Source organism: Molothrus aeneus, chromosome 8, assembly GCF_037042795.1.
Source record: "Molothrus aeneus isolate 106 chromosome 8, BPBGC_Maene_1.0, whole genome shotgun sequence".
In the NCBI taxonomy this organism is placed as follows: Eukaryota; Metazoa; Chordata; class Aves; order Passeriformes; family Icteridae; genus Molothrus; species Molothrus aeneus.
Window position 1 is genome coordinate 13,977,472 of NC_089653.1, and position 16,177 is coordinate 13,993,648.

Below are 16,177 nucleotides of genomic sequence, written 5' to 3' on the forward strand. Positions count from 1 at the left end.
AGATACCCTGAAATTCTTCATGACTATCATAATTGTAATTAATTTCATTTTTTGGTGATTTTAAAATGTGTATAAGGAACAAAACAACTGTAATATTATATGGATGTATACACTAATACTGTAGATAAATAATGGCCCACATTATGAATAAATTTCAAAATATACAATTAGTTTATTTTATGGCTTTAGTCATCACTTCATTAATTCCTGAGGACTAATTACTGTAGTGCTATTACCTGGAATTGATCTGATAATGAATCATTCTGTACAAGATGAATTAAATCTATATGATACACTGGTGCCATTTTCCAAGCTCATAACAGAGTATGTTAATTTTGACCAACAAAACCTCTGCATATCACCCTGTCAATAAAGATAATTATTTTCTGGAGAATTATCCAAATCCAGGTGTACATGTTTATATGGAAAGGAAAACTAACTTTCTGTATTTTGGGTATGTGAGAGTAAAGTGAGTTCAGGAAAAAGTTGCCCTTTAGGTCTGCAGAAAATCAGCATCAGCTGGCAACCCAGCATAGAGGTTGGTGTCATGTACTTAAGGATTTCTTTCGTACTATATAAGGAAAGAAAATACATTTCAATCATAATGTTAGAAGAAAAAAAGTAATCCAGGTTACCTTTGCATTGAAATAAAACAAAATACTACAAACACTACTAAAACTAGGTATCATTTTCTTACTATTGCATTAATGAAGTAGCTGATATTTTAAATTGTTGCCTCTGTTTTCTTGAGGAATGCTGTTTGTGCAGGGATAGACATCAAAAATGCAGTGGAATAATTCAAAAAATGCAGTAGAATAATTATGGGAGAAGGGAGGGAGGAAAAGGAATAAGCTATGGAAAGTTTTGACCAGGAGTTCTGTAATGGCATTTTTGGTCTGTTAAAACACTTGTGACTGCATCACATGCTGGAGGAGATGTTCTGCCACCAGTACTTTTTCTTGTGGAAGCTCTGGGGTATTCTGTATGCTCTGGAGGAATTCTATCACCTCCAGTCTGTGTGCCTCAGTACCTGCAGGCCTGTCCCTTAGCCAGAGGTGACTGAGACCAGCTCAGGTGGCTCAGAGCTGCTGAGCCTGGTCACCAGCAGCTGCTCTGCCTCAGCACCTTCTCTCCTGCTGCTGGGTTTGCAGCCTGCTATAAATTCTGTGCTGCCAGAGTTATGCTGTTAGCAGTAATTGATTTAGCATTAAACTAACTGCAGACTAATGACTGGAGTGTTCCATATCCTTGTTTATCCTCTTATGCTTATCTCAGACTCTCAATTTATCCCTGTTGGTTTGAGGGATCAGAACTGTGCTCCATTAGCAAATGGGTGCAACAACTGAAGATAGGAAGATGCAGTGTTCATGCCTTCTCTGAGACCAGTTGCTGTCTGGTTTAGACTGTGCTATCAAACTTTGCACTGAGTTTCTTCAGGTGTATTAACATCTTCCATTTCCTTAACTTTACTGCAGGAGCCAAAATGTGCAGCAGATAGCAACAAATATTTGGAAGTGGGAACATCTAAAATTGCTATGAAATTAGGTAGTACCTCAGGCTCACCAGATTTTTCATTTTTTATTTCCAGATATATTTTTCTTTTTATGATAATCCTTCAATTTTGTCTGCAATATTCCTTTGGGACACTGAGAGGAAATGTAGTGAAGTTAGGCAAAGCTGTCCATGAGTCAGCTTTTCTAAGCAATAAATAAATGCATGAATGCATGAGAGAATTACAAGTAGATGTAGTATTTACATTTTTTGCCACTGCAAACCTGCAGTGGAGACCATATTGTCTATTAGGAACAAGGCCAGGCTCCTTTGGCTCTTACCTCCTTGAAGTGAGCCCTGTCCTGTTCCACAGAGCTGGGCTCAGTGGAACAGTAGTGCTAGAGAAGGTATTGGGGACAGGAATGTAGCAATTATATTGATGACACTACTAATTTGTTTAGTAGATGGAATTCAGAATGTGATGGGGATTCATCTCTCCTCATCACATTATCCCTCAGCTGTTTATTGCCAAGGCAATAAGCAAAGTGGTGCTAATATTAGTTTCTGTTGTTCAGTTCAGTTTGCTTCTGCTGTTTGCCAGAGAACAATAATGGCCCATAGAACTACTGTGTTAACTGAAATACATGATTTTAGGGCTTTTCATATATGAAATAACAAGTGTAGAACAATTTGGGAAATCAGTGCTAAAAGGGAAAAATTATGTTGTAAGAGCAATTACACACTTTGATTTCATATAAAAGATTTATATTGGGGCATTTTAGAGGGCAGTTGTAAGTTAGTAAGTTGAGCAGGGATATTGGTTGGCAAGTGAAAAGATGACTTGTGGAAGATTTATTCAAAGAGTCTGCTGTTCAAAACTCTTATTTTTAAAACTGAAACACAAAACTAAACTTGGATAGCAGAGGATACATATTCTACATATTCTCATTAGTTTTGGACATTTCTAGTGTGCTGTCTCATTTTCAGGTTTCTAGTTTAAGTGTGATCTCTCTTTGAGAAAGCAAAAAAAGAATCTGTGAAACATGATAGGAAAATCTGTAGCACAAATATTCATCTGATTGAATATTGTAAAAGGCATTCTGTTAATACACTTACAAAGCCCTGCAAACTGCATCAGGTAGGGAAGTGCTCAGATGCCATCTGACCAGCTTTATTCATCTCCAGAAAAAAATTATTCCAGTAGAAATGAAGACAGAGATGAGTGAGTTGATCTATTCTTTTGCCTTTCCCTGAGTACCTACTTTTGGTCTCTCTTGGAAGAAGGATACGAGGCTGACTCATTATAGCTTCTTTTATATTGTTGTATTTTTATGTTCTTCTATGAATGTGTCTATGGATTTGTTTTTGCCTGGCTTTTAAAGAAATTCATTGGGTATTTATGTTCCCCAAAAGTTCAAGTGAGTTTACCGCAGGAACAGTGATAAAATGCTGAATTTTAAAGTGAGTGGTCCCCAGTTCAGCTATGCATTAACTAAGCAAGTGCTCAACCTTACATATACATGTGCCCTCTGAACTCCAATAGGTCTCGCAGTGCATTGTTGAATAGGAATGAGAATATTCATGTGCTTTTAGATAAGATTACTGAACTGAAGCCATATTGCAGAGTATTTGTGGGAAGTTATATTTTCCACTTAGGAAAGGGAAAAAAACACTGAGTGATTTGTATGTGCACTCAGAAAATCTGAAGATTGAATTTTATCTATTAGTTAGTCAATTTGAACAGCTCATAAACAAGCTTCCAAGAATTTTTAACAAGGGGAAAGCTTAGACAAAAAAAACCTTAAAATTACAATGGATATTCATAGCATATGTTTGGGTTTTTTTCACGCTTTCACATATCTGACTGTAAATCAAAAATAGATTGATTTAGAAAATAGATTATAAAAAATGGAGAGGTCTTAGTCTTTGACAAACTATTTGATCAAGTTCAGCAGCAGCGTAGTATGAATTAATATTCATCTATATCAAAATATTTGGTATTAGAACTTTGCCAGGACTGCTAATAGGGATTTCCCGAAGAAAATATAGAAGACAAAAGGCACCTTAGGTTAGCATAGAGAAAGAACAGATTCTCATAAACTGTTCATGGAAAACAAGGTGATCCCAAGCCAACCCCTCCAGGACCCAAAGAGCCCCTGCATACCCAGCTTTGTGGTTTGCTCTTTGTTGGTAAGAGGATGTTCACACTGCATTTCACAGAGACGTCTCTGAGCTGGCTTTTTACTAGAACTGTTCATTTCTAGTATTGACAACCAGACAATGGTGGCAGCATGGTCCAGTCTTGGATGTATTCACCAGTTTTCCAGGAGGGCTTGGTCACCCATTTTTGGCCTGCTGTGCTGGGGCTGCAGTCACAGTGGTACGCACCTCTCTGAGCAGCTCAGGCATTTCTACACAAGTTCCAGTTCCAGAAGGGCCAAAATTTCTTCATTTTATGAGCACCAGAGGATGTACCTGTAGTTGGTACCACCAACACCAGAAGAGAAAACTGGTCTTGGAGCTGGTCTTACAGGGCCTGCTGAACTGTAAATCTCCCATGGGCTTGACAAATTCCTAATTTCCCCACCTTGTCAGTCCTTGCATTATTCCATGAAATAAAAGAAATATGTAATTATAGATTATTATTTGTAGTAATTCTTTATGCTATATATATGGATCTGTTATGGTGATCAGAGCTTTTAGGTTTTTTTCCAGATATCTAATCTCCCCACTGAGAATACTGACTGACTACACTACTAGTGTTTTTCACTGGGGTCATGCCAGAAGTAAATTTACTGTAAAGGGACAGCCAGCTAAGAAAATGAATCTGTTTCTACTTAAGTCAGTACTAGAAGTCCTGAATACTTTTGCTTTCTTGTTACTGGAAAGGTTATGATATGTCTAAGAATAAAAGTAATGTAGAATTTTGGCTTCTTCTATCTTAAAATATTTGTGCTAGACTTGATCCAGATGTAAAGTTCTCCCTCCTAGTGAGATGGTTCTAAGCCATAAAGAAAAATATGAATAGTAATGAAATTCTATTGTAAGAAAAACCTTCTACAAAAATATACCCAGATTTATCTTCAGAGTCTAAATGACTTTCTCAAGATACATAAATTTGTGGGAAGTGTCAGTATGGGAGGATGGTTCATGTGGTATATATCATTTTGTCTGGGGTGTAGTGATAAACTTTTCTGTAGATTCCTGACTGTGATGGCTTTATTCCCAATACTACTTCTAGTCACCAAATATGGTGGTTATTGATACCAGTGACTGTCATTATTTGCTCAAAAAGCCCCTTGACCAATCAGAGATTAAAAGAAACTTAGGACAACCTAGGAACACAGGTCCACAGTTGAAGCTGTACTAGACAACATCTAAAGGTAGAGGAAAGAGAAGGATGTTTTTGGGAGTAACTACAAGGAGGGGGAGAGGGAGAAAATCAAGAGTCCAGTAATGAGAAAAATGGATTAAGAGATCCTATGTATCCCTATGGTTAATGATACAATTCAGATACCTCCACTGGCAAATTTCAATAAAAATTCTTCATAACATGAAAGAGATGATTTTGTATATAAAATCTCAGTATCTATATGCAGCCTTCCCTATCCTTATGTGTACACAGACACATACACACATGTATGAGCATGTACATAAATTTAAACACACATACATACATGTCTGCATAGAGAGGGCTACATGTCACACTTTCACAAGGTTTTCTGAATATTGATATTTAACAGTTGCTATTGATATTTAAGTATGCTACCTCATGTCATACATTTTGTGATAAGAAGTACTAAAGTTTGGTAGTTTGGGAAAATATAGTCTGGGTCACTGACTTCTGATGGTACAGATTTGTTGGCTGGCAAAAATACAATAGGAATGACTATTGAAAAGAGTGCCTATTATTGAGGAAAGAGGGACATGATATCTTACCTTTCTCATTGCCAGGCAGCCTGTACATCAGTGGAAAAGAGTTCCAGAAAGCTCCAGACATTCTGCCCTCAAAGTGAATATTGTGATGGTGGCAAACAGTGGAGGGTTTCTAGATGTCTTGCAAAGTTGCATAACACTCATCTTCCTTGCAGTCTCTCCTTGTGCTGCAAGTACAAAGTTCATCTTTAAAGTGACCGTTATGAGTGGCTTTATAAGGGATAAATCACAGAAATACTGGAGCCATTGAAGCACTATATGTAAATGACATTATCTACCCTTAAAAATAATGATCTCTAAGAGAAAATAGTAGTCTGTTACTTATGTTTCCTGTGCTGTGCATTTGTTTGTTACTGTGTTTAGCCAAAACTGCAGGGTATGTAGTTAAGTGAAACTGGAATCCTGCCAGTTGTATACACATGAAGCATCTATGACTCGTTTATTATGCTATCTTGATGAGCTTTTAGTCCTGCAAATCTTCCTGCTTATATTATTATATAATTCTCAGCTTAATATTATTATATAATTCTCAGCTTAAAGGTCTTTTCACTTTCCCTCATTTGCCCGCAAGGTTTTATTTCATTTCATTTGGCTTTAAGTGCTTTTATTTCTTGATTCCATTAAACCTTCTTAGAATTTGGGAGTTAAATCCAGTTATACTTCTGCTTGCTTTAAACTGGGAGTGTAAACCAGAGAGATGCAAGCAGACTAATGAAATGCAGCTGTCTGGTATTATATCATGCATTCCTAGTCAAAGGTACAGTCACAGGGGAGTAGGAAATGGAGTGTTCACTTTATGAACTGGGTATGATCTGAGCCAGGATAGTCATGGTAAGATTGATAATTGCTACTGGAGGCCATAGCTAGCTTCTTTAATATTTGCTTCACTGCATGTTAAAGGTTTGTTTTGCACTGCAATAATTTGCCTGCCTGCAGTTATTTGTTCAAAAACATCATCCAAATAGGGCTTGAGGCACCAGAAAAGAGCTGATAGATGACGAATATTTGCAGTAGAATTCTTGGTGCGTTTAAGTTATACCATGTCAAAGACAGGATTGTTGGAACATTAAAATGAAGAAGCTTTAGTGAAAGATGCCTGAGCCACAGTGGCCAGAACAGCAGTCTCATTGCAGGTTACAGAAATGGGTAGCTCCCTGGTCAGTGCCATGGTTAGGTGTGTATTAAACCTTCCAGTACAAGTTCTGGCTCTCCATATGCAATTTCAGAGACTGAAATGTGAGGCAGCCCCATCCATAGCATTAACATGCCCTTTCCAATGGCTGTTAATTTATCCATTGTTACTGAAACCATTTTTAGACTGCAAATTTCAAGTTGGAAATGTCTGTGACTATAAGTACCATGACAAAGATAGCATAGGCCTTTCAGAAAGCAAACAGCACTGACAAAGTGCAACCTACATGTCAGTTTTTATAATGGTAAATTTTGGGAGTTGACTCTTCAATTCTAGTTATGTTCATAGTGGCCAAGAACACTGTTAGACACAGACTTAATTTAAAGCAGTGATTAACATCCTTTCTTGAAACATAGAACTTGGTGCACTTCCAGGGGAAAAGATATCCCCAAGCAGAATTTCTCTTACGGCCAAAAGAAGTGTCAGATTTAATCACAACATGTAGAAGCTCAGTAATTGCCAGCAGTGGTCAGATCATTGATAATTTGAGACTCCTTCTAGAGGTGGGCCTGTGTTTGAAGCATCAGGGAAGCCATCCAGTTAACTGCCTTCTGTAATGCGTTGTAATTTATACACTCTTAAAACCAGCTCATGTAGGAATAAGGGCACTAAGCTGCTCTGTAAGCAGAGGGCTCCATGGCTGTTGGTAATCCTCAATCTCTCCTCCCATTCATTCCACCCAGTGCGCCGCTCCAAGGCTGCCGACGAGGAGAGGAGCCACAAAGCGCGCAGGGCGCGGGACGAGTACCGACGGCAGTCCCTGCGCGCCATCCAGAAGGGAAGGGTGGCTGGCCTGAGTCATTTGTTCCAGGGGACAAACCTGAGCAATGATCAGGACATCAAAATGAACAACAACAGTGCGAGTCCTTTGCTGTCTCCTGCAGCGTCCAGGTTGGTTTGTGCTGGAGTGGTTTTGAAACAGTTTTCTCTTGGATTGCTCCCTCTCCAATCCCTACCATTTCAACAAGCTGTTCTTCTGGTTTTGGGAGTCCTCAGTCTTGCTATTTCCTTGTGATCAGAAAAAAGAATGTTTAAAAGAAAAGAAAAACGTATTTGATGCAAACTAAATGTCATTTATCTTCAGGCTGATTTCTTAGAATTCACACAGAGATGACTCCTTGAGAAGACAGTATGAGATCAGTATGTGAGGCTGAAGTCAAATGGACAAATGTCTTAAGCCTCAAGCCTAAAACTGCCTGCTGCTTAACAGCTTTTTTTTTCTTTCTTTCTTTTTTTTTTTTTTTTTTTTTACAGACAGCAGTCCTAAGTTTCAGAGGCTTTTAGTTTTTTGTGGTATTTTTTCAGGCAAAACCAAGTATCTTTGGTATTTTTTAATCTTTCATTTGGCTGTTTAGGGAGCACAATTAATTGCAGGAGAGGAGAAGAATTAAACTGGAGGATGATTCCTACTAACTAAAACACATAGAAAGTAGTAGAAAGAGTAAGGCAGACTGTCAAGCAGAGAATGCAAAGGAAACATAAAAGTTTAAACTAAACATTCCCTCTATTGCATTTACTGCTTCCTGTTTGGAGACACAGTGTATTATAGCTGATAGTGATTTAGATTTTTTTGCCAGTAAAAAGGAATATACTCAAGAAAAAAGAGTTGCTTGTCAATATTTACATTGGAATAAAAATGAGCTGGAAAAGGAAAGCTGACTGAAATGTCCATTGTAGAAAATTGTTTTTTCAGTTTAAGTTCTGTAAGAAAATGTTTTTATGGAAACCACAGTAGAAACACTACTGTGGTTTCCATAAAAACACAAAGTAAATTTAATAAATTTTAGAAAGTTATTCAGTGAGTTGTACTGAGCAGAAGTTACACTGACCATTTTGCAGCTGTATGCTTTATCAATATATAAAAGAGACTATTATTTATGCTGTCCCTTGTTTTCCCACCCTGCTGTACTCTCTGTGCAGTAACATCTGGGAGCGCCCTGCTCGGCCCTTCTCCCGAGACGTCATCATCCGCTGGTTCAAGGAGGAGCAGATTCCTCGGCGGGCTGGCTTTGAGAGGAGCACCAACAGGATTGCTCAGTGGTTCCATGGTAATTCCTTCATCTCTCATTTTGTGTATAACAGGGCTGTGAGCATCTGCTTGGGAAATTAATCTTGCCAGCTTCCATCCCAAAAAAAAAAAGGTTACTGATAAGGTGAAACCAAGTGCCTGTTAAAACAAGACTTTTGCATCTTTCCTACTATTAGCATACAGTTTTCCTGTTTTATATTTACTAATTAAGTAGACTAATGTGGGACTCATATCACCAAAGTTTTATTCAGGAATATTTGGGCCAAAATATACTTGCTGCAAAATAGCAAGTCAAGCGAGAGTACTGAAACCAAGATAGGGTGAGAAGAGCTCCAAAATTAACTGGAAAATACTGCAATGATGTGGTAGGTAGATGACTGAGGTTCAAGCTCTTGCAAGATTTGCAAAGAATGACTTGAGCTCATATCTTTTTAATCATTGTTTTACTTTATAAACAGGGGGAGTATTTTTTGTTTCTTGCTTTCTTTTCAAAACAAATTTTTTTATTCCTCAAAAATAATTGATAGTGTATAATTTTAGGCAGTTTTCCTGAAATGGGACATATGCAGATCCAAAATTTGCTGTCTTATCTGCTGGAGTTGCTAGCATCTCTGAGACTTTTGCTTTGTATAATGTTAGCAATGCAGCTGAATCTTTGATATCAAATTCACAGGTAAGATGTCTTATTTTCATAGGTATTAGCAATGATCTTTATATTCAGTATTCTTAGACATGAAAAAAAAGTTCTGGTTTAATAGCTGACATAATTGAAGGACCAGCAAGACTTTAAAGTTAAATCTGTTTTTTTTTCATTGCTGCTTTTGATGAGTCTATTGCTTTGTTCAAAGCACTGAGCTGACCCTCATCTCATTCATGATTCTCTTAAGGCTAGGATGATGATGTGTGGGTGTTCTGAAGTGAGTCAGGCAAGGAAGATTTTTGAATAAGTGTAGTGTTTCATGTATTTCAGATTTCTGTTTATGATACACAAAACCTTATGTGTTAAAAGACATCAACAAGCTACTATTTTCATTGGCTCAATTGGTCAAAGACACTGAAGTCAGTCATGTACAGCTTGTAAATTCTAAATACTTTCATTTCTTACAAACAGTGATGCAGACAGTGTTGTGTGTTTCCTTAGGGAAGATATTAGGTATGGTTGCTTTCTGAAAGACAAACTGATTAAAATTTCATTTGTGGACATTTGCCAGACGTGCTTCCAACCAGGATGTTTCTGTAAAAGGAGGTATCTAGGCTTGAGCCAATGCATGTGCAGTCTTTCTACTAATTTTGGTGGCTTTTGGATTAGTTTGTTAATCACTGAAAGGATTTAGACATTCTTGATCATTTATTAATTTCCCAGATCATGCTCTTCATATCTTGAGAAACTGAATGCAATGACTTATAAAAGTGAGCAAAGTACCTAATTTTTCCTTCTCTCATTCAAAGAGCCAGACAAAGACAGTCAAGTTACACTCCCAGCCTAAAGCTCAGTTGTTTTCTTTGCAGGGACTCCTGTATGTGCTGTTTTGGTACCTATTTGCTGCATGAGTTGTTCCGGCTTTTGCAGCTCTGGTCAGATTAATTGTAACAATTGTAAATTGTGAGCAACTCAGCCGCCTTGTAACTCTACTGCAGTGGTGGAATCTAAAGAGGCTCTTACACGTGCAATAATTAGTGTTTGGTAGTGTTAGCTGCTGTCTGTGTTACTGTTTGTAATGGACAAAAAATCTGAGGAAAGCCAAACAAACACAATCACGGATCCTGCTGAGTTGGAAGGGACCCACAAGGATCATCGAGTCTGAATCCTGGGCCTCTTGTTATTCTGTATTGTATTCAGGGAATCAGGATACATTATGAATTATTTTTGTCTATGAGCAAATATGCAGCAGAATATATTTGACTCGTATAAGAAATTGGCAGTACAAATGAAAGCCATTCTGCAAAGCCCAGAATTACAGCTGACAACGCGATTCACTGGTTCACCTCAAGCATCTCTCACAGCAGGTATAATCAGGTCCTTCACATCCTTGAGCAACTTCTGTATTTTCTTATATCTCAGTTTTGGACCACAAAATGGGAGTTTAATATTCTGCCTCACGTTAAGGGTTTTTTGAATGCAATGCACTAAGAGAGCTATTACAGCAGTACTGAAAAAGTAGATACCAGTTTATTACAGAATTACATGTTTTGGCCAGGGTCAGTGGAGCTTGGCTTGCCTGCTTTGACTGTCAGGCTGTTCAGCTTTTTAGCTGAAGTTAAGCATTAGCTGATTCACTGTCTTCAAATTGTGCTGTGGACATATAACTTATTCTAGTTATGCAGAGATGAAGCTTTGAGACAGATGTATGTAGCTAAAGTAGCAAAGTACAAATCATAATGCAAATGTCTTTATCCTCATATATTTGGCTTATTTTCCACTTTAAGTCATCAAACCAATCTGGATTCTGTTTAAAAATACACATTGTCTGAGGCATTTTCATGGTACATGAAACACGGTAACATATGGCTTGCTTAATGTACCTGAAGTTTTCCTTTTGTCTTCATTTGAAGAATCACTATAAAATGTTTCATTTGAAGCAGGGTAGTAAAATCTGTAGTAACAAAAGCTCTTTCAAATCAGAACATTTCTTTCTTTATTCACAAGAAGTTCTTAAATAAATATCAGCTTCAACTTCATCCATCTCTATTTGTCTCTTGAAATCATCATCAGTTATCTAAATTTCAGCAGATGTTTTTTAGCTCATTTGAAATAGGCTTTACTGTTTTCTTCATTAAAAAAATTGATGTTAAGGATACAAATTGTAACATACAGCTGAATTCTGGATGTAAACTCAGTTATTTTTTCCTCTGTTTGAATAATAGATCCCTGCCAAAACCCAGTTCATTTGCCCTTCTAATCTAGAATGATTTTCTTAAGTTTACAAAGAAAAAAAAGTATCTATTTTCAAATGTTTTATATAAATTAAACTCAACTTGAATTCTGTCCTAAATCATAAAATTATCTTTACTTCATTTGGGTTGTGAAGCAATGAACTTTTTTTTAAGTAGCTTATGCCCACTTTGTGGCCACAGTGCTCAATGCTCAATTCTCAAACGATTAAAACCAAGAAGAATTGGAGCCAGTGATTAAGGTGTCACCAGGACTATCTTGGGATTGAATCTAATCAGTGACTATTTATTTTGTATTGTCTAATAGTTTCCTTAGGTTTAAGTGAAAAGAAATATTTAATTGTTTGACTACGAAAGCTAAGAAATTGGTCTGAATTTAATTAAAGGTAAATTCTGTACAATGTGATAACCAGAAAATTAATAATTGTATTCTGATTTCCTACCTGCTAATTGATGACTATAAGCATATTAATCAAACTTATATGGGCATCCTAATGTTGTATCAAGTTGTATGAAAGGTTTTTTTTCATTTAAATTAAGAGCATTCTTCGCCAAGATTGCAGTTGCTGATATGCTTTGAAAGCAGGGAAATAAATTGGGGTTTAGGATGGGAGAGCTGTCTCTCAAACAGGCTGGAAAGGGGGACACATTCCTTGTTTTTCTAAGTTTAGCTTTGAACAGGATTTTTCTTTTCAAACTCCTCTGGGACCCATGCTGAGTAAAGGGAAAGATATCAGTCTTCCCTATACAGTCTTCCCCTTCTACCTGTTGAAGAGTTTTGCCAAAGTATCACAGACATTAGCAAACTGTGGTTTTCAGTTTACTGCAGGCACAAGACACTTGGGATAGAATTCCATAGGGCAGCAAATCTCAAGACTCTTCCTCCCCTAAGTATTTGACAAAATGTTGCTGGTAGCTGAAGTGTGCATTATTTCCATATTTGCTCTTCCATTTGTCTTTCAACCTTTCTCTTATGCTTGCAATCTTCTTCTGAACTTTTTTTTCCCGTTCCAATTAGTTTGTCAGCTGTTACTTTTGACAGTTTTAATATTTTTAACTTCAGATGTTAGACTGTTCACCCTCACATACTTTGTTCTGTGTTTGGTTATTTTCTATTCAGAATATAGGGGTGCTGGTCTTTGCAGAGGGTGTTGATTGCAAAATATTTCCCCAGGTTTAGTTGAGAGCAATATTTTATGATTGTTGCTGTTTATACACAATATAACAGGGATCTCTCAGGTGTGTTGTGAGCACAGTACAGATTTTATTCACTGCCTGTCTGTGGGTGGCTGTGGGCTTGCTTGCCAAGCATCTGCTGCAGTACTATCAGATCTCCACTTGCCTTCAGGTTGAAAGGAAAGTTCAGAGGCTGATATCACAGATCTGGAAACATGAGGTAGTTGCTCTAAAGGCTGTACCTTTAAAATGTAATTGCAGGAGCATGGGTGCTATTGTGGAGAACCATTTCACCAGGGGAAGTCAGGAGGAGTTGATCAGAGCAGATCAAAGGATGGATTGAAAGAATTCTGAGAGATGCAGGAGCTGAATAATCTCTGAGGTCACGGGAGCCAGGGAAGAAAATTTTCAGTTTATCAGGAATGTGTTGCAAACGTTTACAGAACAAGGTTTAACCCAGATGGCTAATGCTGTTTTCAGGAAGAAACTTGTTTCAAGAGGAAAATCTAGCACACCAAAAGAGTGATAATGGTTCTGCAAATCAGGTGTTCTCAATAAAGGAAAGTCTAATTATTCTGAGTCCTTGAACAACAGCGAGAGCACTCAGAATATTCATATAGCTGAATATTTCATATAGTGGGAAATATAACATGTAGTCTGTGTTGTAATATTTTTAAAAGACACAGAAATGGCAGTGGTTTGTTTGAAAAACACTAACAGTGAATAAAGTTTGCTGCTTTGAGCACAAAAGCATGCTTTTTCTTCTGCTCTTGAAGAGGAGCTTGTCAGTTTTTCAATAAATGCATTTTAGGAAGATGTAAAGCAAGTGTTGTAAATCTAGCAGAAGTATTGCCTTCTTGATATTAATGATCTATTTTCTAATTCACTGTTTTATCATTATCTAGGTTTTTCCATCTATTTGAGAAAGCGTGCACATAGACTATCTGCTTAAGTAAACTGAGCCCTAGGGGTCTGGGATTTTTTTTTTCTCTTCTAGAATTGTAGCTGATGATAAAAAGATACAAAGTTTGTTAAAAATCTCCTGAATTCACTGAGAGCTTTTCACTGTCTTCCACAGGAATTAAAGGATGCAAAAAAAAAATAGCTATATGCAAGGCTTGGTATCTAAAACATTCTGTGCCTGGGAAACATCTGGAATGGAATCAGAGAATTCCTGACTCAAATGAAAATTGTGAATATCAATGCACCTGTTGCATACATTTGCAGGACAGATCCAGTTCTCTAATTTAGGCAAGTAATGAAGAAGGGAAAGTTAGATTTAAAAAAGGGGTTACAGAAGTAAAAAATTATTTTGAACCATTGTCTGGGAAAGATTAAAAAAAAGGATTCTTTCAAGATGATTGATTTAGAAGAGATTATGTCTTACTTCCTTTATTAAAAAGAGAGTTCTCTCTTCTCTGCCAGTCATTTCTGAGAGAGGATGGACACAGTTGTGATCAGCAGTTCAAATATCTGTAGGCTTTGTGGCTTGTGGTTGCTGCAGGGATACAGCCAGGTCAACACAGGCTGCCAGATATTGCCACCTGGTTGATTTTGTGTAAAACAAGTAATGCCACACTCAATTAGTATCAATCAGCATCCCAAATCTGTGTGGTTTTCTCAGAAAAATTAGGTAGGGATGGAAGTCACCTTTATTGGGAATCTTGGCAGGAAGAATAGACATGGAATAAGTTTGGACACCAAATTACACTCTCATCACATAAACCTACATTAGAAAGTGTGTTGAGAAGTAGTTAGGCCTGAGTGGGAAGGCAGGCTCAGCTGTCACCTCTGCTGTCCCCATCCTGTGGTTACACAGAGCACAGGAGATTCCGAGGCTGCTTAGTCCTGTGCTTTCCCCCACTGCTGAATTGAGGCACAGGATGATATTCCTGTCACAGTGGTGCTACAGGATGAATGAGAGCCCTCTGGTGTATTATACAGAGGGGTTGCTAAACCCTCTGTGAGGCTGGAAAATCTGTCTTGCATTTCAAGGACTGAGGATTGGCTCAAGCTGGGTTTGTACCATTGCCTTTAAATAGTAACACTATTGTAATTTTAATTCAGAATTATTATAAAGCAGTAATTTTTATAACCTACACATACAGGTTTTAATGCAGCGCCAGACATGAGCCAGTTTGTCCTTGTAGTTTTATATATATTCTTTACATGGGTGGATATGAGCATGAGCTGTTATTAGAGTCATGATAATTTTTACTTCTTTTGCTTCCTGTGAGATGGAACATTCTTTTTCTGTATTTCCTGAACATATTCTTATCAAACATTTATCAAAAATATTCTGATAATATTTTTCAAAGATCACACAGTACTTGGAGTTAAGTGTTGAAGTCCTATGGTGGATTCTGGTACTTGATTATTTTTGTCCTCAGTCAGACCCATAACACGAAAAAACTCAAATGCTTCCTCAGCTTCAATTCAGCTCTTGGCTTCTTTTTTAAGAAATGAGAGGTGTTTTTCTGTTTTCTGAGAAATAAGTTGATCCTTCACACACTAATTCATTCCACTTAGGTCATAATGATTGTTTCAGTCTGTCAGTTCTTTTGAAGGCTTTGGAATTGTTTTTCTTACACCATTAGAGTTCCAAAGTGTCTACGCAGACAGGTTATTAGCAAACAAAATAAATGTTTTAGACTCATGGCTCCTCTTGAAAGGGAGCAAAGTATCAAAGTGAGGTAATGTGAGCTGTAACAGGCCGCAAGGAGAAAGGAAGCACAAAAGAACAGCAGGGAAATTGTAGAATGAGGCAGTTGAATAATTAATGTAAATAGGCTAATTGCTAATGTGAAATGAGCTTTCTTATTCTTTTACAATACATTGTCCTTCTTGACTGCTTTTTAACTGGAAGCTATATTCTAAAGATTTGGCATGTTCTGAAGATAGAAGGCAGCAATTTTTCTTGGCAGATATGGCAGACATTTAGAATGAGAGATAATAAAGAACACGTGAGCACAAAGGGGAAACAGGTGTGGTGTGCTAACAGTTTCACTGACACAAACAGGTCAGGTACAGAGCCCAGACAGTGCAGGGTTAGTTAAAAATAATAATTTTTTAAAAGAGGCTTTTCAAGTTTGTCACAGAGTTCTTTGCATAAGTGAAGAATATTGAGCAACTTTTTCAGAGAGTTTACTCCCAAGTGAATTTACTGAAAAAATATTGAAAATCAAATTACTCTACATTTTGAAGACATCTTCCCCTTTCACTTAAAACACTTTTAAGATTTTCTTCTCCATCTGCTATGGTTAGAGCATGCCATTGTAAGCAATTATGATCTTGCTCAGTAAGCCATCAGGGCAGCTTACAGTATTTACCTGTATTTTTTCATTACAGTTCTGTCTCCATTTTGAGCTGGTCTGGGTGTGAGTACATTTCTCTGTTACTGCAGCTCCTTCAGGCTTTATCACATTGCATGAAACAAAGAGAGGTGTGTCTGGACAGAAAGC

The 16,177-nt window shown here is 37.3% G+C and overlaps 1 protein-coding gene across 2 annotated transcripts in view; it reads left to right on the top strand.

The window, feature by feature from the left end:
- SH2D4B (SH2 domain containing 4B) overlaps positions 1 to 16,177 on the top strand; it is a 56,645-nt gene that overhangs the window by 22,435 nt on the left and 18,033 nt on the right. The window contains exons 5-6 of one of the 2 annotated variants that reach the window (XM_066554963.1): positions 7,303 to 7,510; positions 8,540 to 8,667. In XM_066554963.1, the coding sequence (XP_066411060.1) occupies positions 7,303 to 7,510; positions 8,540 to 8,667 (336 nt within the window). The remainder of the gene's footprint in view (positions 1 to 7,302; positions 7,511 to 8,539; positions 8,668 to 16,177) is intronic. The other variant, XM_066554964.1, reaches the window with a different exon arrangement.